The sequence below is a fragment of the Channa argus genome, chromosome 8 (genome assembly GCF_033026475.1).
Source record: "Channa argus isolate prfri chromosome 8, Channa argus male v1.0, whole genome shotgun sequence".
Classification (NCBI taxonomy): domain Eukaryota; kingdom Metazoa; phylum Chordata; class Actinopteri; order Anabantiformes; family Channidae; genus Channa; species Channa argus.
In genome coordinates this window covers 4,366,682-4,389,592 of record NC_090204.1, presented here as the reverse complement: position 1 = coordinate 4,389,592, position 22,911 = coordinate 4,366,682, and the positions used below count along the sequence as shown (strand labels likewise).

General features: G+C 39.4%; 2 protein-coding genes across 5 annotated transcripts; one reads left to right on the top strand and one right to left on the bottom strand.

Moving 5' to 3' along the window:
* Positions 1-514: 514 nt before the first annotated feature.
* Positions 515-4,266, bottom strand: cltrn (collectrin, amino acid transport regulator). The gene is made up of 6 exons (XM_067514207.1): positions 4,030-4,266; positions 3,463-3,521; positions 3,139-3,224; positions 2,842-2,958; positions 1,423-1,617; positions 515-1,336 (listed from the first exon to the last, which is right to left on the bottom strand). The coding sequence occupies exons 1-6, from the start codon at positions 4,100-4,102 to the stop codon at positions 1,219-1,221; spliced, it is 648 nt and encodes a 215-aa protein (XP_067370308.1). The 5' UTR covers positions 4,103-4,266; the 3' UTR covers positions 515-1,218.
* Positions 4,267-6,141: 1,875 nt separating this feature from the next.
* Positions 6,142-22,911, top strand: reps2 (RALBP1 associated Eps domain containing 2). 4 transcript variants are annotated; one of them, XM_067514169.1, is made up of 21 exons: positions 6,142-6,541; positions 10,688-10,811; positions 11,490-11,662; positions 11,888-11,986; positions 12,170-12,278; positions 12,655-12,761; positions 12,850-12,991; positions 13,075-13,138; positions 14,337-14,505; positions 14,647-14,700; positions 14,923-14,998; positions 15,217-15,291; positions 15,754-15,802; positions 15,920-16,056; positions 16,364-16,425; positions 16,576-16,665; positions 18,851-18,943; positions 19,052-19,129; positions 19,252-19,385; positions 20,178-20,283; positions 21,786-22,911. In XM_067514169.1, the coding sequence occupies exons 1-21, from the start codon at positions 6,362-6,364 to the stop codon at positions 21,852-21,854; spliced, it is 2,190 nt and encodes a 729-aa protein (XP_067370270.1). In that variant the 5' UTR covers positions 6,142-6,361; the 3' UTR covers positions 21,855-22,911. The 4 variants fall into 4 exon arrangements, with proteins under 4 accessions (XP_067370270.1, XP_067370272.1, XP_067370271.1 ...); XM_067514171.1 differs by lacking the exon at positions 11,888-11,986 and having other exon boundaries at positions 6,143-6,541; XM_067514170.1 differs by lacking the exon at positions 18,851-18,943 and having other exon boundaries at positions 6,143-6,541.

Sequence of the window (22,911 nt, the reverse complement as noted above, 5' to 3'; positions counted from 1 at the left end):
CAAAGCTACTGTAACGTTATGTGTTGTGTGAGATACAAAGTGACCGTGACACCTCTTGGTTTAAAACTAAGGAATGGCTGGAATATTTTTTGGACTGTGCCCCTCTTTCAGTCATATTTTCTGTAATGTTTGCAAGTGCTGCTAAGGTTACTCCTTTTATAAAATGTGGGTGGGTCATTTTATTACAGCACAGCAGTTCAGTTTCAGTTCTCTTTATTCATGTCTCACTTTATTTTCATAAAGTCCCTCATTAGCTCTTCTTGTAGCAGCCATCTTCACACTGCTTTATATTTTTAGACGTTATGTGCCATCTCTGGCCTACGGAAAATATTCACTTTGGGCTAAAGGGGTGTGTTGACAAGGGCTCACAAATAAACATGGCTTTATTTTAAGGTGCCACAGACACAAAAAGTGGACTAAAGTGTTGTGCTCACTTAGGGAAACAGAGATATAATAGAAGAAATACTTCTAATAAAAAACATCTAAATGCAGAAACATGGGAGATAAAAAGACATGGTGGTGAATATACTTTATTATCCCATTATTTCAAATTGCCTGCAGGAGGCAGTGCACTTAAACAATAAACTTACCCAAACGTTTGATTTTGATCTTTACACTTTTTACATATACTGAGTGTAGACATGGTGTCATGTGAACTTTTTTGATTCACCATTTTCCCATCAGTCACCAAATAATTATAGTCTACACCAGTGACGTTCGACATGTTATACACTTGTCTAGTGTCAAATTTAAGTGATAATATTTAAGATCTGGCTGTTGGTTAGGAGAAGTAAGTTATTTTTCTAATCTGGTTGGTAAGTGTGAACATTACATTAATTACCACAGTATCCTGTGTAAAAGTACATAGAATACTGTTTTGCTCTGACTCGTGACAACATGTAAATGTGGTCCAGCATTATTTTGCCAACTATAGTAATAATAAAGTAACCGTAATTATTAAAAGCCTAATTGACATTAGTGGGTTTTCTACTGTCGCTTTCGGGGAAAACCAGACAATGGCCAACTGAAAGAAAAAGGATCTTCTCACAGCGGGTGTCTGTTGATTGATTTGAAAAGAACATTCAAATTAAATATAATAAGCAACTCATCTGTGGTCTAGTTGTTCCCTCAGCCACATAATTAAACACCAAACTGCTCCTTTAAATTGATTTTGCAGATCACAGCTTTAGGTGCAGCAACAGTTTATATCAAAGCTTTTCACATCTCTGTGAATCGCTCATCATCCGAAAACGACATGTTGTAAACTCCCTCATTTGTGGCACCATTTTCCACAATTTTCCCCTGAGTGTCTTCTTCATGTTCTTCATTCTTCCTCCTAGAATAAAAATCCAGAATAAAATACTGACTATTAATCACACGCACAAAACGCTTCAAAAAATGCATCTAAAATCATCTGCCCACCGTTTCCTTTGGACCAGAGACGACACAAGCAGAATGATGATCCCAGCACCCACCAGCCCAATGACCACTCCAAACACAATGAGCCATGGGGGAGTGGCAGGGTTGACTGGTGCAGCCAGGGTGGGAGGGATGCCGATAAACTCCAGGGTTTTATCAGTCAGCAGGAAGGCACTGTTGATGCGATGTCTAGACTTTCTAGTGAGCAAATAAATGCTTTAAAATGGACATAATCCTTCAGAAAACGAGCACATGGACTAATTTATATTCAGCCAGTACGGTGCATTAAATTTTTTTCTGTCACATTTGCATTTTTCAATCGGTGTTTACTTGTTCTCTATTTTGACTGCTATGACGGCGTTTAGTCAAATTCATTCTGCAACACATTCTCCCTTTCTGTGACTCCTCTGTGATACGAATACTGACTATTTCACTCAGTGTGTGCCTGTTACAAGTCAGATTTTGCTGCCTGTGTTGTGTTGTATCAGTGATACTCTATCCAAACATCCATCTGGGGATCCATAAAGGTTACGGATGAGCAGAACAGCTGAAACATCATTGTTCTCTGCCAGCTTCCTTGGGCTCCTGCTGTACCACTAACCACTAGGAACTTGTTAGCTTTTAAATATGGCTGCAAACCCAAGTGCAGCTGGACAGTTTATCTTTCAACATTGTTCCCAATGCACCTTAGAGGTACAACCCATAGTAAAACAGCTTAGAGTTGGGCCAAACACTGATGTGCACAATATAGAACTGTGTTTTACTGTTTTCACACAAAACTCACACAGTACATAATATTACTTAACACTCCTCAATATCCGCACTGGATGATCTTGGATCTTTTTCTAAACCTCACACATGGATAAAATGCCGTCATACCTAAAAAGCCCACCGCCATCTGTGTTTTAGGGACTACAATACAAACAAACAGCAGAACTGCCAATTTGTACGACCCCACCATACTCTACTATAAGAGGGCACCAAAAGTGCTGCACCTTCATAATTTGAATTGAAGGTAGCAGGACTGACAACCTGTAGTAAGATTTAAAGGCACAAATGTACAGTTTTTCATTCTGTACATTTATATTTTTCATAAAATTTTAAGCGAATACAACACTTTTGTTCAGCTCAGTACACTGGGGAATTTTTCTACCATGTTTTTCCAGCTGATGGGAGCTTACGACATCTAATTTTAGCTAATTTAAACAAAATACCTGATTTACATACATTCACATTGGCATATTAGCATAAAAATGACTGAAATCCTAAAATAATGCTATTTGTGTAACTGAAAAGTTATTGTTTAGTGCTTATTTAGAACCGTATCAGTTATTATCTGACCCTGCTCTTTCTGGGAACCACATGAAAAAAATAGACAGTTTAATTAATACATTCTTACACGATAATACATCATTTATTTACCTGACAGCCTCCTCTACAAGTCCTTTCTCAACAAGGCCTGAACCGTTCCTTGGGTAGGCCACCACAAACCAGAAGGACACTCTAGGAGTCTCATCACAAACAAGGATGTTTGATACTCTGGATTCACAATACAATAAATGCAACGTCTGTGTCATAACCATGAGTCACTGATTTCATACAAGGAAATGTTGTACTGTACTTTTATGTTTAAGGCTTCGAGTCTATAAACACACAGAAACATTCTTGGTTTTGTGTGTGTGTGTGTGTAAAATCAAACAGGAAAAGAACATTTCTTACTCAAATTTCTGTCCACTGATTTGATTCCTCATGGCAAAAGCCAGAGTTGCTCGGAAAAGGAACATTTCATTTTCATTCCAGTCATACTGCAACAACAGATTATGTGCTTTATTATGTTCAGTAAAGGCCTTTAAGGTTAACTGATCACCACATTGTCCTAAGTCGCACACTTTAAAGTAAATTCTAGACCATAGTTGGCACATTAATTCAACATTCATATGGGTACGTTTTCGCAGCGGCATCAAATAGTCTATAATAACTCTTCGAGCAGTTATTTATGTTCCTATTTATGGTTGTGTGTAGAATATTTAAATGTATACATACGGCTTCATTTCCAAGAGCACTTCTGATGCTGAGTCGAACTTTGTAGCCATCTGACACTCCTATAAAAGTAAAACATGTGTAAATGTCCTCTATATGAAATAATTGAATGTCCTAGGTTATAAATTAACGGCAGACTATGCTCATGCTGATAAAGCTGGTCTGTGTGTGTACACACTGAGATTGATTTCTGTTGAATTAAATCCAGGCACAGGATCAGATCAGAAATGTTTTATATAATTTCATATAATCTCAGTCAGATATTTCCATATATTGTTTGAAAAGTCTGTGATGTAGCATGTATTTTAGGGCCTTAATCAGAGCCATTGTTATGTGGTAAATATTTGAGCAATGTGTCTAATCTGCCTTTGTTCCAGTTAAGGCTCTGGAGGCTGCATTCCAAAGTGACTGGAGAAGTAATAAGAAAAATACAACTAGAATGCTGGTTTACTGTAACTACATCTGACGTGTTTCTGTTTAGTGGATGTACAATGTAGAATAAATTGTAATAACATAACTAGTAATAACCAAAATATTTTACATTTTAACATATAAAGTATGATCACTTACCAGGTGTACATGGCTGTTCTGCATAAGCAGATGACAAACAGAGCAGGATGAAGATCTTTTCCAACATTCCCATTGAGAAGAAGTAAAAATAATAAAATGCTGAATGTTAAAAGCCACGGTGTTCAGTGATTTTAAGAGGCCAGCAAAGGAACTTGATTGGACAAAGTCTGGGTTTAATGGTTAAACGGGGACACACCTGAATGAACTACTTGCGTTGGAGGAGCAGCTCACATGGAAACTCTGAAGTGGGAGCTGCGGCAGGGCTGCTACTGTTTGTTCAAGCTTCTGAGGAGCCAGATAGGTTTGCTAATGTGAGTGAGGCAGACCTGATGGAGACCTGTTTGCTCAGCACAGTGCAGTGTGTGACCAAGCCATGTGTGCCAGGCACGTTGTATCACAATTACTCTCAATTATGGCCATCGACCTAATCAGCTTTGCTGTGCAAAATAACAACAACAAAAAAAAAGGATATCAATCAAATGCCTCGTGTTTTTACTATTTGACAAAAGGCAAAAGGGAGAAATACCACTGAGAATTATTTTCTGTCCTTGATGAGACGTCTGGTGACAATCATGTGTACAAATGGTTAAACGTTTAACCATATGTAGTGAGGGAGTCCTGATATAACCATTAATAAGAAACTGAGTGGACACAGGCCTTTGAGGCAAAGTCTGTTTCTAAATTTACTTTTAAAGTCTCTCACTCAGGATAGTGGAATTATGCCAATTAAAATCCACAGATGTTAAACTGTGCACTTGGCCTACAATAAATGATCTTTTGCTCCCATAAAATGTCCTAAGTGTTTTTCCATAAAACAGATAACCCCCGCGCTGAAAGGACATGAAAACATCTCTCACATGTCCACTACAAGACAAATCAATTTGTGGCTTTAACTTTAGGCAGTGTTTTGTTCACTTTCTGCTAAGAACTGATTTACATAAATTGATTTTGATGTAATAACATTGACTGACTGCAGATAAATGTGCTGAACAGATGATGGCAGTAGAGGCCCAGTGGCAACATAAGGCCACAGATATGAATTCTTTTTAAAAATCTGTTATTATTCCAGTTTACAATAAAGTGTGTCCATTCAAAATAAATAATAACTGACTTAAAACAAAACAGACAACAATTGACTGAATAACCAGTTACCGACTCTACATATGTAACTCTATTGATCAAACTATTATGCTTCTATTATACTATTATACTACTATGTTTCAGGATCAACTTCAGAATATTACACATTTTATTTATGTATTTAATAATAAAACAGAACATCATTATGTCCTTTACAGATGGTTTGCTTTATTGTCAAAAATGTATGACTGTTTTCATTTTTGTCATGAATGACTGATGAATGATTTTTTTAAAGATTTGTTTAGTTTTCCACCTGGGGGCTTAGGCAGCACATGTAAACATTTGCACATACTTTCTTGATGTGGGAAATTGATAAAATGTCAAAAAAATCCAATGTCTGTATTTACTTTTTCTTAGAACTTTAGTCCATTTTTATAAGGTAAGGTGAAACCCATGCATCCGGAAAAGCTATGGCTATAGGGGAAGCTAATGTCAGTTACATGATGGCACTTGCAGTCCAGATTTTTTCAGCATCTATAATAAAAGCTCGAAGGGTCAAATAATGTTGAGGGGGGCACCTTGGATTCATTTGGTTAAGGGCAGGGCCTGAGCACAAAGAGGCCCCCGCCCACCCCCTATGCACCTGCTACTAACATCTGTAGCATTAAAAGTCTTGTAGATCAAATTGAATTGCTTTTAAGTTCAACTTAAAAAAATACTTTACGTCAGTAATGCGCAACGTTGTTTATTTTTAGCACAGGTCCTTTCTTTGAAACATCCTGTTAAGTACAATGAAACCCTGTGTACAGCTGGTGTATCTATCTTCTGCCTCTTTTTGCTTTGGTAATTAAAGTTTCACTGTTGGACAAGTTGCATGAATGACTGCATAATAACCTGCCTGAGAGCGATACTCTGGGGATCATTTTGTTGTGTGGGTTAGAGGTAAATAAAGCATCGTTTTATTTCCCAGACAATGACCCCCTCCCTCTCTCTTCCTGTACTCTACCGCCCCCAGAAGGCTCCGGACGGTACTGCTACAATCAGCTACAATAGGCAGGAGGAGTGGATGAGCCTGAGCCGAGCAGGCAGCCTGCCTTCACAGGGAGCTCTATCCTCAGTGTTGATACCGGCCTCCACTTCCCAAACCCCCCCTTTGCCGACTTGAAACAGGAGCCGGTGTCTGGAGCAGGATGCATCGATCTGTTTGGTTGTAGGGCTTCTCCGGCGGATCCTCCATGCGTCAGCCCCGGGAATGGATCAGGAATCTGGTGTGGCGTCTGCGGGGACTTTCATCTCCCTGAATGAACATGAACAGAGGTATTACTCAGGTCTCCACAGTCTGTGCCAAGCTGAGGCGTCGGGGAAACTGTCGTCCAGCAAAGTGGCAGAGCTGTTCAAGGCATCTCAGCTACCTCCAGAATCCCTGCATAAAGTGAGTGAATCGCACATCTGCTGCCTGCTTGCTCATCACATGTTGTCAAGTGCGAAGGAGCCGCAGCTGCGGCTCCATCAGAGCCCACTGATCTGCAGGGGTCTCATGGTCTCACACACATAACGAGCCATTATTCTTTGTTTGCCAGTTGTCTGTCTGGTGGTGTGTAAGTGAGGTTTCTCATCCATCTTTCACACCTCTGTCACACATGAGGGCACTCTGCTCTCACCTCCAACTGTACGTGTGTGACACTTCCACTGTTCAGCCTTTTCTCTGTTTTGGCTTTTTGTTGTGAGGATTAAATTAGAGATGGTAATGTCATTTTAACTATAGTAAGGTTTGCTTAACCCTATTGTTCACATGAGAAATCATCATGATTTACTATGGGCACCTGTCAGTATTTTTTTAAAGGGACCAGACCAGCGGTTATGCTATGTGGTTGTAGCATTGTTGCAAACCACAATGTCTGAATGTGTTTTTCCATTGTTGATTCATTTCTGTATATAGTATGGCAATCTAATAGTACGCTCATGAAAGCCAGGTCAATCAGAAATCATTTGTGGGACAAAAAAATGTATAAGCAGCACAATCCATGTAGAATTAGCAGCAGTTTTGTTGCTACAGTCCTGCTTGCTGTGATGTGAATAGAAACTTATGTTGGCTATTGTAAGCAAACTTTAGTAAGATATAAAGGTCATAACTACCCGTTTCCTCTACTCTTTATGCTTTTGCAATACATTTACTTTATCTTGCAATTGCCACTCGTGTGTATAGTAGTTTAGAGATATAAAGGGAGTATTATTTTAGTTGAACATACATGAATTTTACAAGAAAATGCAGTGCAGACTGAAATTTAATTAAATGACTGTTCATCAATAATAAGACAAAGGCAAAACATTAAGACTTTGTGTGAACTCTAATACATTTTACAAGTCTTTTAAATATGTAATATTTAAAAAAAAGACTAAAATTGAAAAATATACATATTGTTTTCTTGTTCCTATTTTATTCAAGACGTGCTTGGCAACAAGCATGTTTGTTCTTTGCTCCAACAAAAAAACGACACAGTCACAGTCATTTTGCTGAGCCATCACAGAAATATAAACACATTTTTCCAGCTCAGATGAACCCAGCAGGTTGCCGCCTCTGTTCACGCCACTCTCTGTCCCAAGAGCTCGGCCCTGGGCGACTACAGCCTATTGTGTGTCTGTGCGGGTGTCAGGAAGCTTGGCATTGAGCTCCTCTCGCTTCCTGTCCAGCCTGGATCCCTGCCACCACACGGGGGATTGACACGTGGCCCTTTGAGCTGCCTTTGCCCCTGCTGCAGGATGCCTGCAGGATCACTCTCAGACTCAGTTCAGCCTTCTGGGTCATTGTGTGACACAGTATCAGCGAAGTGTAAATAGTGCATTTCCTCGCAGAAGTTGTGGTATCACTTGGCTCAGCTTGGTTTTATTGTAAATAATCTCTCTGTTGCCAAAACATAGGTGTTTTCAGTCATGCATTCTACGTAGAGGTGTGCTTTTTGCTGATTCATGATCTGTCTAGCTTTACCAGGTTTACCAAGGAATGCTCTTTATATCTAACCTGTGTTTACAGCCGATGAGCATTAAAGGCAGGACACTTCTTCCTGCTGAGCTGTCACTGCAGGCTGTAAAGGCAGCAGTTATTCAGAGAGAGGCTCTGCTTCCTACACATTGCTCTGCAATGAAATCAATTCGTGGATTAAAGAGTTTAGACTTGGGGCCATGTGGTTTGACTGAGGGTTTCCCACAGCAGCCAGTGAGATGAGGCAGAGCGTTTAGTCTAGTGTACATTAGTTTAGTAAGTGTAATTTACGGATTTACGTTTAGGTAGTTTAGGTTTTATGGTGAGGGCCATGGAGAGATGTACTGACATGTGACTGCAGAACCAGTCTGGTTGAACAAGGTGTGGTCTGCATTCTCAGATCCCTCACTTAAAGCTACAGTATGAGAAAGTTTTTACTAAAATATGCTCTGCTGTGAATGAACCTCATTCACTTGTAAACATTTTGGAAAAAAGGCCTGAACCTCTAACAACTCAAAGATTTATAATATTTTTGGAGAAGTTTTATTTACATCATAGTCATTTTTTTTAATGACGACTTTCTAAAGTGCTGGGTAGAGCATAATGAAGTTTAGCAGAGCGTAGCAGAGCAACGAGAGGGAGGGCTAGACAAAGCCCTCCGATAAAACTGCAGGGATGTGAGTTGGTTAATGGATAAAAGAAAAAAACAAAGTTCTGCTACACAATCCAAATTATGTGTTTTTGAATATTTAGATGTTTGTACCTTTAGAGAGGTCAGACAGTTACTGAGATAAAATCATCTTAAGAAGTTTAAATGGGGAACTCGCTTATAGGCATCCGGGGTCCTAACTAGGCGCTGCTGTTTTGTAAGCTCTTAAAAAGTTTATTATCTAAATCCACATACTTTGTGATTTTGTTTTTGTGTGAAAAATAACTGACACAAGTAAACAGTAAATGTACCTTACTTGGTACTTAAATTGTTTTTAGATTGTTTTTATGAAACTTCTGTGTTACTGAAATACTGAACTGTCAGATCATGTTTGACTAATATTATTTCCATTTGTTATTTAGCTGGTTATTTTACAGTATATTTGAATTGAATTAAATGGGAACTTCTGCTGCAAACCTTAAAAAGGAACAATCAGGCATAACATTGTGACCATCTGTGCAATTTAATCCAATCCAATACAGCAGCTCTGCCATGAATTCTGCTTTTACAAGGTTACAATTTCCCAGTGCTTAGGATGAAACTATCAGAGAGGTGATAATTCTACTATGTGTTTATTATTGAGGTCAAAGTGGTTAGTGGGTTCGTACTGGAGTGCGTTATAAGAAGAGCTGTTCTATGTCTCAAGTTTAACATACAACTTCAACTTCAACCTCAACAGTGTGTTGAGCTTGAACATCTGGAAAGTCAGCCTTGACGTGCACTGAAAGGGTTTTAATCTTCCTTACGTCTTCCCCCCTCAGGGCCATAGAGCCAACCTGTCAGTCTGGTTCCTCTCTTCTTTAACTTGTTTTTGACATATTCTCATCATCAGCCATTCTTTGCCAACCACATTCACGTTCACCAGCACTGCAGCCATGACCTCTACTGCCTGCTCAGCCCCTTGCTGGCCCATGCTTGCATATGGATTCCACGTCTTTGAGAAAGCTGGTGTTACAATACAATACAGGTCAAGCAGAAATAATGTCACACAGGGCGATATGGGCCACGCACACTCCACCCACCCTCATTAGACAATAGGTATTAACAGCACCAACGTCATTCATATTTCATAAACGTACACAGTTGGCAGGGTATTGAATACAGCAACCATACAACTAATGTGGTCTAATACAACAGTCCTGCAATAAATCCACCCTCCCTTCATGAAAGTGATAATGTTCCTTCCTGAAGGGAGGATTTATTGTTTTCGGTTTGCTGTATTCAATAACCAGACAACTGAGAGTACTGCAAAATGTGCTGTGGCCTGTGACCAAAAAAAAAAAAAAAAAAAAAAAAAAAAAAACCATGTGGTGGTGTACAACATTGCACTCATACATATAAAACTGGACTTTGGGCCCTTGTATGTTTATGACAAAACTCGTGAGAGCTAGATAACCACTGCTAATCTGTTCATGTCACAAAAGGTGGATGATCTGACTTCTGACATCACCCCTTCCATCTTCGGACTAAACCAATTAGAAGCTCATATCAAGCATGTTGTGTTTTAAAGTAACAGAATATAATGTTCTCCATGTTTCTCTTCATTTGTGTAGAATTTTCCAAACTTTCTCTCTTACTAAACGTCTAATGGTTGTAGCAAATATTTTGGAAAGCTAAGATTTTCCTACATAATCCTCTTTGCTCCTCCAAATGAGTCTACCTCTAATCAAAACTGTGCCAGATAAACCAATCCCATTGTGCTGCTTATCCCATACATACATACATTCTGGTGCAAATCCACATGCTCAACATCGTTCTGGTCCTGACCAGAATAGTAAAAACAGGAAATCACTACAGGCAGCAGGAAAAAAGGGAGTTGTCAGTGTAACTTGTTGTTATAATCTGGCTGTAGTTGTGGCTTGATTTGAAACTTTCTCTTGTTTTTTCAGGTGACTGAGGTGTGTGGAGCAAAGCGCCTGGGTTACTTTGGTACACCTCAGTTCTACGTGGCACTGAAGCTGCTCGCAGCCGCCCAGTCTGGTCTGCCCGTTTGCCTGAAGAGTGTAACGGCCAGTAAGTCTGCAGCTCAGAGAGTTGGAGTCTTATAAGAGCAAAAGGGGATCAGGAGATTATCTTAACCTGGTAGGATTTGGTCTAATCTGGACGAAAGAGGAGTCGCGTGCAAAGGGCTGAGTGTGTTGGCTTGTATTACACAAGAACACAATTAGGCACACGCCAGCCGAAGAGAAAATCTTTTCTCTGCATGGCACATGACAGCTTGATGGCTTACTAGGAAGTCGTCCACGGACCAAAGGGTCAGGGGTTCGATCCCCAGTCCAGGCTATATGTGGAAGTTTCTCTGGGCAAGACACTGAACCCCTAACGGCCCGTTTCCATCTCCAGCTGTGCAGTGCCGGTCCAAGCCCGGTAGAAATTGGGGAGGGTTGCGGCAGGAAGGGCATCCGGCATAAAAACTGTGCCAAATCAACATGTGGACAATGATCCGCTGTGGCGACCCTGAACTCACAGGATAAGCCGAAAGGACAAAAAAATATAAATTAAAAATATTGTGTGCCGCAGTTGTAGCTCACATGTATAAAGTAACATGTAGAAGACCCTCTTCCTCTGTCTAGTTAGATTAAAAAATATTTTGTCATTCAGTGAACACTCCTGTTATTCAGTTATTTTCAAGAAGAGGATAAACTATCATGGTAAATAAGAATCAAAAGAATTCTAATTTTCTCACTTTAGATCTACCTCTGCCCAGATTTGTTGGGCTGAAGAATGAACCAGAGATGCGATACTTAACCCTCCCTCCAAACACAGAATCTCAGGGGGCTCAGTGTGGAACTCCCAGTTCTGGCTCCTGGACTTCAGCAGAAAGGAGCTCCTTCAGACACCTGGAGGCCAGTGCAGACAAGAAGGTATATGCTGTGATGAAACCTCTGATTCTCCAATGTATCAACTCACAAACAAGTGGCAATTTATTTTCAGATTTAGTTGTCTGATTTAATTTAAAGATAATAAGCTCAAAATAAGTGTAATGATCATTTTAATGGGCATCATACCAAAGACATGTTTACAGCTGAACAAAAATTGGATCACTGTGCAAAGACATTCTAGTTAACTACGTATGCTCATCAGTGCAGAACTCTTTGACTAAATTGGAGAGAGGAAGGACAAGCCAAACCAGACCAGATCAGTGTCTTTATATGTGTTTCCATCGTCATCGTCTCAATACAGTCAAGGTAGATTTTGATGCAGCAGGTTCCTTATAACATAAATGTAACTAACTTGACACACTGTCATGTTAGTGGAAGAGTTTCCAGCATTTGTCATATCTCTTCTAGAAGTAACTACAGCTTTTAGACATAGACAGTAAATCTTGTTCTTTAGCTGAAATACCAAATATTCTCTTCCTGTTTTGAAAGGAACCTTTGTCTCCTCCGCGATCGCCGCGTAGTTCACCACCCCGCTCTCCGCTGACCTACCACAGCTACCCATACACCAAGCAGAGGAACGGAGCAGATTCACAGATGAGTAAGACAAGCATATACACTGACTGGCCACTTTATGTCATGTCATTTAATTTGGTAATTTACTGTGTAAGGAACAGTTTTATTGCTTAGGTTTTCTAGTTTTGACTCAGTTGACTTATAGTGAAAGATGTCTGACAGAAGCCATGTTTGATAAATAAGAAATGAACTGAAAAAATGCAAGACACCTGTTCATTCCTCCAAACAAGGCAGCTCTGATTGCTGTCCTCTCGTTTTTCTCTTCCCTAGTCCTTTGATGGGTAAATGTCTCATTCTATCAGATCACATTTTTCAACAGTGTAATCACTAAGTAATCATTGCGTGTTGGCTTCAGGTTTCTCCTCCATCAAAATCCTTTATTTTTTTCTCCTATCCTTCAGCCTATGAAAGCAAACCATCCCCACAGGCAGTAGTTCAGCTGGAGCAGCACTCCTCACCTTGTCACTATGGGACCAAACCCGGTGTGGAGCATCCTGCTATGGCTCGGGTACAGCCAGAATGTTATTTCTAGCTTTGAATTGTGTCTGTCTTTATCATAATAGCCTACTTGCTACTTTGGTTTTGTCTCTTCACAGGCTTCTTCGGCAGAGAGGCTGGACCAACAAAGTATAGTGGATTACTCTGATGAGGACCCCTGGAGGATCACAGAGGAACAACTGGAGTATTACACTAATCAGTTCAAAAGCCTGCAGCCTGACCTGGGGGCTCTTATCCTGGGTATGGGTCCCCACTCCACTGTGCTTCACCTTTCTATGAATAAAGAAATCACTTTAGAAATATCAATTCTCTGCTTTTTCTAGGAGCTGTTGCAAAGAACTTTTTCACAAAATCCAAGCTCCCCATACCAGAGCTTTCACACATTTGGTAAGTGCTGACTCACAGTGTTGTCTGTCCTCGTTGTCGTTCTGGGGTCTGTTGGCCAACCAACCTGCATGCTCTCTGAGACCAGTACTTTACTTTCATTCTAAGGGAAATATGGATTCAATAAAACATTTGTTTTAGACACCAGGAGGAAAGAGTTGTCTGTAATCGCCTCCTACTCACTATAGAGTGAGTTTTGTAGTAGTGTGTAAATGTCGACTATGTAAAATCTGTCCACTAAATCTATCTGAAACTTTCACATTAGAATGAAGAAAGTAATGTACAGGGCATGTTCTGCTAACAATCCCACAATGCAATGCTCCCTTTCCCATCACTGTGTATCATTTTACCATTTCCTTTAAAAGGAGGCAAACATACAGGGGTTTTCATACAGAGCTTTGAAGGTGTTGTTAGACTGATTTTGTTAACCTTGGACACATCAAAGCCAACATTTTCCGTGTGTTTTTAGCCTTTTCTAGCAAAATATGAAGCTAGGATACATGTTTAGGAAACCAAGTATTTCAATTTTAAGGTTGCAAATGTATTCCAAATTGTAGTTTGAAAATAAATTATTTCGATAAATTGTCGTAAATTAAACTGCTAGCTTAAAAGAGAACTACACACTGGTTTTCTACGTGGGCTGTTTCCTCCACAGTTTTTTTTAAACGCCTGTATGGAGTGTATCAGGGAGTAATGCCTCATTAAGTAGTGAGTCAGCAGATAATCTGACATTTAATCTAGCATGGATAAATGTGAAGTGTGTTATACACTGTAAATCCTCTCCTAGAAAACTAACAATCATTAACAAACTGTTTAGACATTAATGACCTGTAAAATAAGGTAGGAAGGTAGAGGGGTTGTCCACCAATCTCACAGTTGTTGGTTCAATCCCCACCTCCTCCAGTCACACGTCGAAGTGTCCTTGAGCAAGACACTGAACCCTAACTTAGTTGCTCCCAGTGAGCGTTGGTCAGCTGCATAGCAGCTCCCCCATCTCTGTGTGAGTGTGTGTGTGATTGTGAGTGTGAATGGGTGAATAAGAAGTTGTGTAAAGCGCTGTGAGTGCCAATAGGTAGAAAAGCGCTATATAAGTGCAGACCATTTACCATTTAGTAATAAGGATTATTATTTGACACATATGGCTACAGTTCCACTCTGGTTTTGAAGATATTCTTTATCTTTTAAACTTTAAATTTTTAAGGGAGCTGAGCGACGTGGATCGAGACGGAGCTCTCACTTTCTCTGAGTTCTGCACAGCCTTTCACTTGATTGTGGCACGCAAGAATGGATACCCTCTCCCTGAGAGCCTTCCTCCGGCCCTGCAGCCAGGGTTCATGCAACAGGAAGAGGACATACCAGATACTCCTGAAGTAAGGGAAACGCAAATGTAAAGCTGACCCCTAGAACCTAGGCGTCTTTTCTTTGTTTGTTACTCTCACTTCAGACTTGGTCATTAAGTTGTATGTGTGTGTTTTTATATTTTAGTTTTGTTGTGTTTTGTTTTTTTGCAGAGTGCAGAGGCACTTATTGTCTTTGAGGATGCTCAACCAAGGCCCAGTCAGATGGTAAACCCAGCTCATAGATAAAGTGTAGTCTGTCTTTGACGCCAGTAGGGGGCACTGACAAGCTGAACATGAGGCTGCACCGACTTAGTCCAAATGTATAAAATTTGACATGTACTTGATTTGTTAAAACACTTCCACATAAGTTCATTCTGAGCAATGTAGTGTTGTTGACAATATAGTAGATTAAGTTTTTGTTGTCTTTTTTTTTTTGCTGTTTTTTAGGATCGAAGTATTATAGAGGGGGTCCGGCCAAGCCGGACTACAGCAAAACAGGATTTGAAAGATGTGTGTAAACAAGGTGGCTTTCTTTTGCTTTTCCTATTTTGTATTTTTTTTAATGCGATTAATAAACAAATACTAAACAACATTATTTTCCAAAATCTGTTATATAGCACATGGCACTGGAATTTCCCTATTACGGAATCCAATTCTTATGTAATTTATTTTATGAGCTAAAGATCTTAACTCTTTCTATACGTTTTTGTCATCCAATTATCTTAATTACTGTGTCTACAGATCTGAGTTTGAAGAGGCGAACAACAACTCAAGCGACACCTTCTCTACAACTTGATGCTTTTCCTGAGAGGCCAGGTGATACTACAACTGCTTTCACATGGGAAAATTAGTGTGAATATTTTGTTTCTGTACACATAAGAATATATGAGAACCACATTACCTTCAACAATTCATTGTGTGGAGTGTTTGCTTCAGAGAGTTTCCTCTTTTTTTTTTTTTCTACATTCACTGAAAACACCTGGTTCATGTAAATGTTTATTTGATATTGATGTATTGCAAAGTATTTTGCAAGCACATGGCAATAATTGTGAATGCTAGAGTGTAATTAAATTTAGAGGTAATAAAAATGGCTGCGGAAATGTTATGTGGTGTAATGAACATGCAGTACTGTATGTTTAGTGTTGATTGATTTACTTTGCACAATTGAAATTGTAGTTCATGTTCCCAAAAGGAAGTAGCTAATTCTCATTTCAAAAAGCTAAAATAAGAAAAAAAGCCTAATGTGCTGGTGTTTAGTTAATGCATCCTTCCCTACAGAGCTGTCGCAAGACATGGACCCACAGATGAGGACAAAAACTAGACCGAGGTGAAAATCCCCCTATTACAAGTAACAAATTAATCCAATCCAATAACATTCCTAACTCCTAAAACCTTACGCTATTTCTTTTTCTTTTTTTTTTTTACCTCACTGTCTTACTTGCAGGTCCTACTCTAGCACTTCTTTTGAGGATGCAGTGAAGAAGGCAGAAGAGCCTCCGACCCCTCCTCCACGACCACAGAAAACCCACTCCAGAGCCTCCTCGCTGGACCTCAACAAGCTCTTACAGCAGGGCACTCCAGGTACAATCCACATTTATGGCCTCTACCTGTCTTCGGTCAGCTCATCTCAAAATATTAGCTTCAAAACAGACACACACAGAGTTTGCACACTGCCTGGCGGTATAGTGCACTATTCCACTGAGTTATTGTGTTTTGTTTGTGATAGTTCTTCTTTCATGACAGAGCTAAAGGGAATATATAGTCAGTAAGGTGAGAGCACACAAGATTTCACATCACTGTGTGGTTTATTTGTGAAATGTGACCACTGAGGGCATCTAAATATAGACAAATTAAATCACTGATTGGTGAAATGTTGTCTTGAATTCAGGGGTAAAAAGTGGATGGTTGCCCCCTCCTCCTGCCCTCCCTCCAAGACCATCAACCTCACAGGTCAGGCTTCTTGTATTATGGCAGCGATCCATGCTACCGAGCAAACAAAGCCTTTGTTGTTCATCTAAACTCCAACTCCTGTACAAATTTTCCATAAATTAATGATAGAAGCGAGGTTTACTTAATCGGTACCTGCCATTTCACCTGCAGATTCCTCATTTTATCAATGCTCCTGACATTACACCCCAGAATAAAGTGCAGCAACCAAACTTTGCTGACTTCAGTCTCTTCAGGGAAGAGGTAAGCAGAAAATCTTATATTCTCGTCACTTTTCATTTTAGTAATTGTAGCAAGCAGAAACATTGACTCTGCAAATGGAGAAAAATAAGAAATCAGCAGGCCGACTCAAAATTCCATCCAGCATTTCCACTTCTGAATTTTCTTCCATCCATCTCAGATGTTGCACAGTAAATCTGTAACCGAGGTCGTGTTTGTCAAATATACGAGCCTCTATTTCAAGTCTGCTCTCCTGAGTTCTGAAAGCGATCGCATGCATGAAGGATTTATTTACGGGTAAAGTGACATGTCATAAATTTATATGGAGCCCTTTCAGCCTCGAGGTCTTTGTCCTTCATTTGTCTTTTCTGACAACTTTCATTTTGTTCATGTGGGTGTATACTTGTGACGATTTGCAAAGATACGCATTTGATGTTTTAATGTGTTTACTTTATAAAATGTATCCTTCATGTACTCTCCAATAGGTACTGTAGCTAAGCTCCATCACAGAAAGTGGAAAACACTATTCCATGGCAGCAGCATATAATTTACTTTTTGTCTTTTTATACATTGAAAAAGAGGACTTCCTTATTGTCTTACTCTCATTTCAGAAACACCATGTACACAGGCATGTAAAGTTTTCTCTTCTCCAAGGGGGAAACTTGATCCAGGAAGCACTGGCCAACATCTTTTCCCTGCCTTACCACGGAACTTACTTATTATTAATTATAGCCAAAGCATGCTGGATGATCCTAAACGTTTGCACTTTGTAAGACAAACTGAAACTCATACCAGCCCAAACCCCATAGAGGGGCATTTTTATAGATGGTTTAACTATAAGTGTAGTTAAAATGGTTTCCTTAACATAAAGCATCTTAATGCTAAATCACAGGTCAGTGTATTAAAAATAAATTTAGAAACCGCTTCATATCTGCATCCATATTTCTTCTACTGTTGAAAGAAAGCAAATGGCAAAGGCAGCAAGTTACCTGATTTCAATTAAATCGGTTTGACTTTCCGAAATGTGATTTTTAGCATCACTTTATTAAACAACATTTCACAAATCTTTCAATTCACACTTAAGTTGACTTCACTCAACTTTACTGAATTTAACTTTTCATTTCGCCTAACATTTTTAAATACAAACTTTTCCACGAACCACAACAGTGTCAGTAAGGAGAAGCTACAGAGTAGCTATTGAGACACTGGGCAGGCAGCCAGACGTGATGCTCGTGCAGACCTGACCTAAATGCCACATCCTTGAATTTTTCCAAAGCACAGCAGAGTTTGATATATGTATCTGTCAGTCGAACACAGTATCCACACTCACCAACTCAACTTTGTCCCCGACAGTCTAATGGATAAGTCAACATGTTCAGAATTTGATGAGACCAACCTTCCACTGTCGTGTTTGCAGACTTTCTATTAAATCATCTCTGCAGTTTTGGTGACAGCAATTTATTTATTTATTTATGTAGTTATTTATTTTGCTCTCATTCATTGCAGTTTAAATAAATCCTGCCCTTAAATGGTTGATACTGACAGTACTTCTTAAGCCCTGACACTGCTGGAGTGGAATGACTGGGATCTATGGCCTATGTGACCACACATACAGTAGCGCTAATGGTGCTCCTGTGTTTTATTGCCATTGCAGCAGCTACTCCAGTACAGTACCATTTTAAATGTTTCCATGCTGTGGTTATGTTTCACATCCAGTGTTGTGTCGGGGCCATTTATTTGTGCTTGCTTGCAAGTCATTTGTGCTTCTCAGGGAAATGCATTTTAGGGTTTCTTGGGTCCAATTTACAGGAGCAGCATTAGCCTGTTTAAACCATCAGTGAAGCCCAGGCATTTTAACTGCCACCGCGGTGGAGACGGCAGCCCATAGAAATTAGTGGATCAAATTCACTAACTCCAACATTAGCAGATGGTAAATGATGCAGAGCAGAAAATGTACAGAAGGTGGTGCCCAGTCAGAAATTCTTGCAGCTCTGACAGCAACTAATCTTACAATCTTGATCTGGGCTATAATTCCAAAGTTGGCATTCATGTGTAGGGCCTGTCTTCGCACTCTTGCACTAATAATCTCCCTGCTGAACGAAAGCTGGCAGTGATATGTCAAACATTAGGTTTGGAACAAAATAATGGCTGAAATGCCGCAAGGAGATACAAAAAAAAAGTTAGTTAATTCATCATGTCTGCCAATTAGGGGGGAGGAAGCTGCATCTGGAGAGTACTACATTGTGGTCCGGGCAGGGAAACTGCTGTTTTATCCAGCCAGTGCAGAATCACTTCATCCTGTGTCTGTATCACTCTTCTTATATCATCACATGATGAGATAAACACTTTTAGTGTAATTAATTTGAGTTGTGTAATTAATTGAATTCATTTCTTTCTGCCTGCATTGCAGGAGGAGAACACTGTAAAACCTGAAGAACGCTCAAGATTTCGTCACAGTAATGAGGACTTGACAAATGCTCCAAAAGAGGTCAGAACTGCTTGCGGACATAACATGTGAAGATCATAATGGTCTAATTGTGTAATTATCTATTATCTTTTTTTTTTTTTTTTGTCAGGGGAGTCAACTTTTTATTTACCTTTTTCTTTTAGGACGTAATCGGTGTTTCACACAGTCAGGCTCCACAGAAGCCGATTCGCAGAAAATATCATCCAGAGACCCAGAACCCAGAGAGTGTAACCCCATCCGCCATGCTGTTTCCTCCCTCTACCAAACCTGCTCAGAAGTCAGTCAAACATTTAACTTATTCAACACTAAAATGTAAATGTGTATTATTTGAATTAGTGGTGTTAGGTAGTCATGGTTAATATTTCAGTGAGTTAGGAATAAAGATACATTTGTGTGGTGGCTGATTAAACCTTAAAGCTGCATTAATAAAAACGATAACATCAATCACTCAATTATCACTCATTGTGCAGCTCCATTGAGCTCTATGAAGCTTTTTCCCCAGTGTTGTTGCTGTTCGGGGCAAGTGTCTGGCACCAGGAAGCTGTCTGTAAAGAACAAGTCCTAAAACCACCTATACGCTACATACCCAGCATCAAAAAGGAGACCGCCCATATATCAATGTCTAAGCAAAGTAGAGTATTCATTACCGGGAGTAAAAAAATGGGATCTGGGCCAGTTAAGCATGTTATATGAACACAGCAAATAGTCTTTCAAAAAGTAAGAATGGGTATTTGTCAGACATTAAGGCACACCCTAACCCAGCATAATGGCTGCAGCATATGTGCTTCTTGCTTCTCATTGACCAGACCACTCTTTGAAACTGTCATCCAGCACAGAAAAAGGTGACAGGGATGCCTGCCAGCAGTGGCAGTTGGTTGATCTAAAACCTCTGCGCTTCAGTTGGATCCGTTGGCTTTTCTTTTCATTTTAACTTGAGGCATTTTATTCTGTTTTCAAACACCATGCTTACGCCCTTTTTCACAATGGTTGCTCAGGAATTAAATGTATATTTTATTTTTATATTCCCGATAGGAACAGTTATTACAGTACAATATGTAATTTCTCTTAGGCTGCTGTCCAGACAGAAGAGGGAGATCCAGATGGCGATCCGTAAAAACAAGGAAACCAACGCAGTGTTGACGCGCCTCAACAGTGAGCTTCAGCAGCAACTCAAGGTCAGCACCCCTCTTTCTTTGAAAGCACAAAAGGTTTAGTAAATGTAACCATACTAGTATGCACACTGTATTTTTATAAAAGGCGTGTGTCTATGAGAACTTTCTGACATTACCCGACCTTGCATCCTCCAGGAAACTCAAATGGGAGAAGCATGAAGCTCTCACAGAACACATTTAAAGCATGCATAAGTACCTCAGAAAGTAGCTTTTAGTCTGACTGTTAAGTGAAAGTACAGGAACTTAATACTCTGGGGTTTTTGTGTTCTTTTGTTGAAGTTTTCATTTATCTGTCAGAAGTTGAATCTCAGTTACAACAAAAGTTCCCACTGGTCAAACTTGATGAAAAGCCCAAAGCTTAACTGTCAGCTCACTTACCCATCACTCATACCTGAACTAATGGCACAGATTTACATGTTTGCATTGGGAATGGGGTTGTGGCACAGTTGCTGCATGCCTGTCATTCTACTCCTATGTGATCCAGTGGTGTAACATTCATGCTCACAATAAATCCCTTTTATAGCTTTAACACTACAGAGACTAAAGAGTAAAAAATAGAAATGCAATCAAGCAACAGAATACAATTTCTTAAATATCTTGCAAAGTCCAAAAAGAGATCCTAAACTTAAAGCTTAAGATTTCTAAGCTTTATCTTTACAATATATTGGCGTTCTTTTCTCACTTAGTACTGCTGGTTCCTCAAAGCATCTGTGGAATTCTGCAGAGAAAGGCATATGTGTCTTTATATAGACTCAAGCCATGGTGAAATACTAAGCAGCCATTGGCATTCACAACTGTCTTCTTCAAAATAGAGCCTGGACTGGTCAAACATCCAACTCCAACAGGGTGTGTGAGGAACGAAAGGAGGGTGGATGGAAAAGCATAGTTCTTTTGGGAGATTTAGATAAATTAACATTTTTTCAAAATGCAATACGTGTTGTATGACACATCTGATCTTGGTCCTTTGATCAAACCACAGTTTCCTATTATTCTGAAGACTGTTGAACTGGACTGTTGTATGAAACTGTGTTCGTTTTAGCAATTTGTACCTAAAATAAATAAATGAATAAACAAAAACAAATAAAACTTCAACTTTGTACTGAACCATATATTTAATTCTGATAAACACTTCAGTTTGGGGGTGTGAGGAAAATGGGGGGCCATTTTAGGGGATAACTCTTGTAGTATAGTAGTCGCCATGGTCGCCAACTTGAGTCTGTTGCCTCACTCACATTCATTGTATCATTGGATCAGTTATTTTTTTCCCTATTATTTGTAAAGTTTGAGAGAATTAAGTTTTTAACTTGGCTGTTTATTTTCTCCAATACATATTTTGTGAGTGTAACAACCATTGAACCCTTTGGAGGCCCCTAGCAAGGCTTTAATCTTGTTGTAGACCATCATTACTATGGCAAACAAAGCACATGATGTAATGACTCCCTGAGGTGCATCTCTTGTTCTGACTGTAGTAATCAAAAGTTATGTTTTCTTTTACTTGGCTGCAGGTGGTTCATCAGGAGAGGGTCACCTTAGAGTCCCAGCTTGAGCTCCTGCGGCCGATGGCCTCGACATGACCGAGCCAGAAATCTGGTTAGAGTCACGTTACCAGTGCGTCACCGGAATACATCATTGTCTCAAACCCAAACACAAATGATTGAGCCAGGATACATTTTCTTTTTGTCTTTTGTGATCAATACAGAATAAATAAAGGGCTGATGGTTGAAACAAAAGTGCATTGTAGACATATAGGGATGGCATTCTAAAAGTTCTTTGCCGTCAACTATAAATTCCCATGTGCTAATGCTACTTTGTAAGACTTTTAAAATTATTTGCAGGATTAAAAGTTGCATTTTTAAAACACTGCATAATATGCATTTATGCCTTTCCTGTTGTTCTTTCTGACAATCTAAATTATTTTTCTCTTTTGAGTTACAGTTACCTCCATGTCTACCTTTCTTACAGTACATGATTCTGTTTTGTGCACATATTGCTATGACCCCATTATGTTATTTGATGATCTGGGAAGCTAAAGCACTGTACTAAAACTATAGTTTTCTATACAGTATATTTCATTCGTGTAGACATTGTCTAAAGCAAGTGATGGTGCTTGCACTTCAGCATCCAGCACTGGCATTGGCATGTGTGGCCATGTTGACACTGTAAATTGGACACTGGATTTGATATGTGCATATGTGCATACTACTTTGCTCCTTATTTAATTTAAGCAGTTTGTTTAAAACAATAACTATTTTTAAGAGAGAACGTTTATTCCCATGCTGCATATGAACAGTGCCATTGATTTTAAAACTAATTTCCATATTCTGTGTTAATGGTAAAAAATTAGCACAATATTAATCTCATGTTTCGTAGCATCATTTTCAAAACTGCCTGCATAAGCAAATGTTTTTTTATTATATATGTAAATGTGGTACTGCTTACACCTTCTTTAGACCATATTTTCTCATGCCTCCTGTCTATTTGGGTGGATGAACTATATGATGGCATGTTTGATACTGCATGTTTGCTTAAATGATATGACCATTGGACTGTAACATATCCTGAGTCCCACACCACTGAGCTCAATGCTAATACCAATAATCAAATTAATCAATAAAGTTATCTATTTTTGTT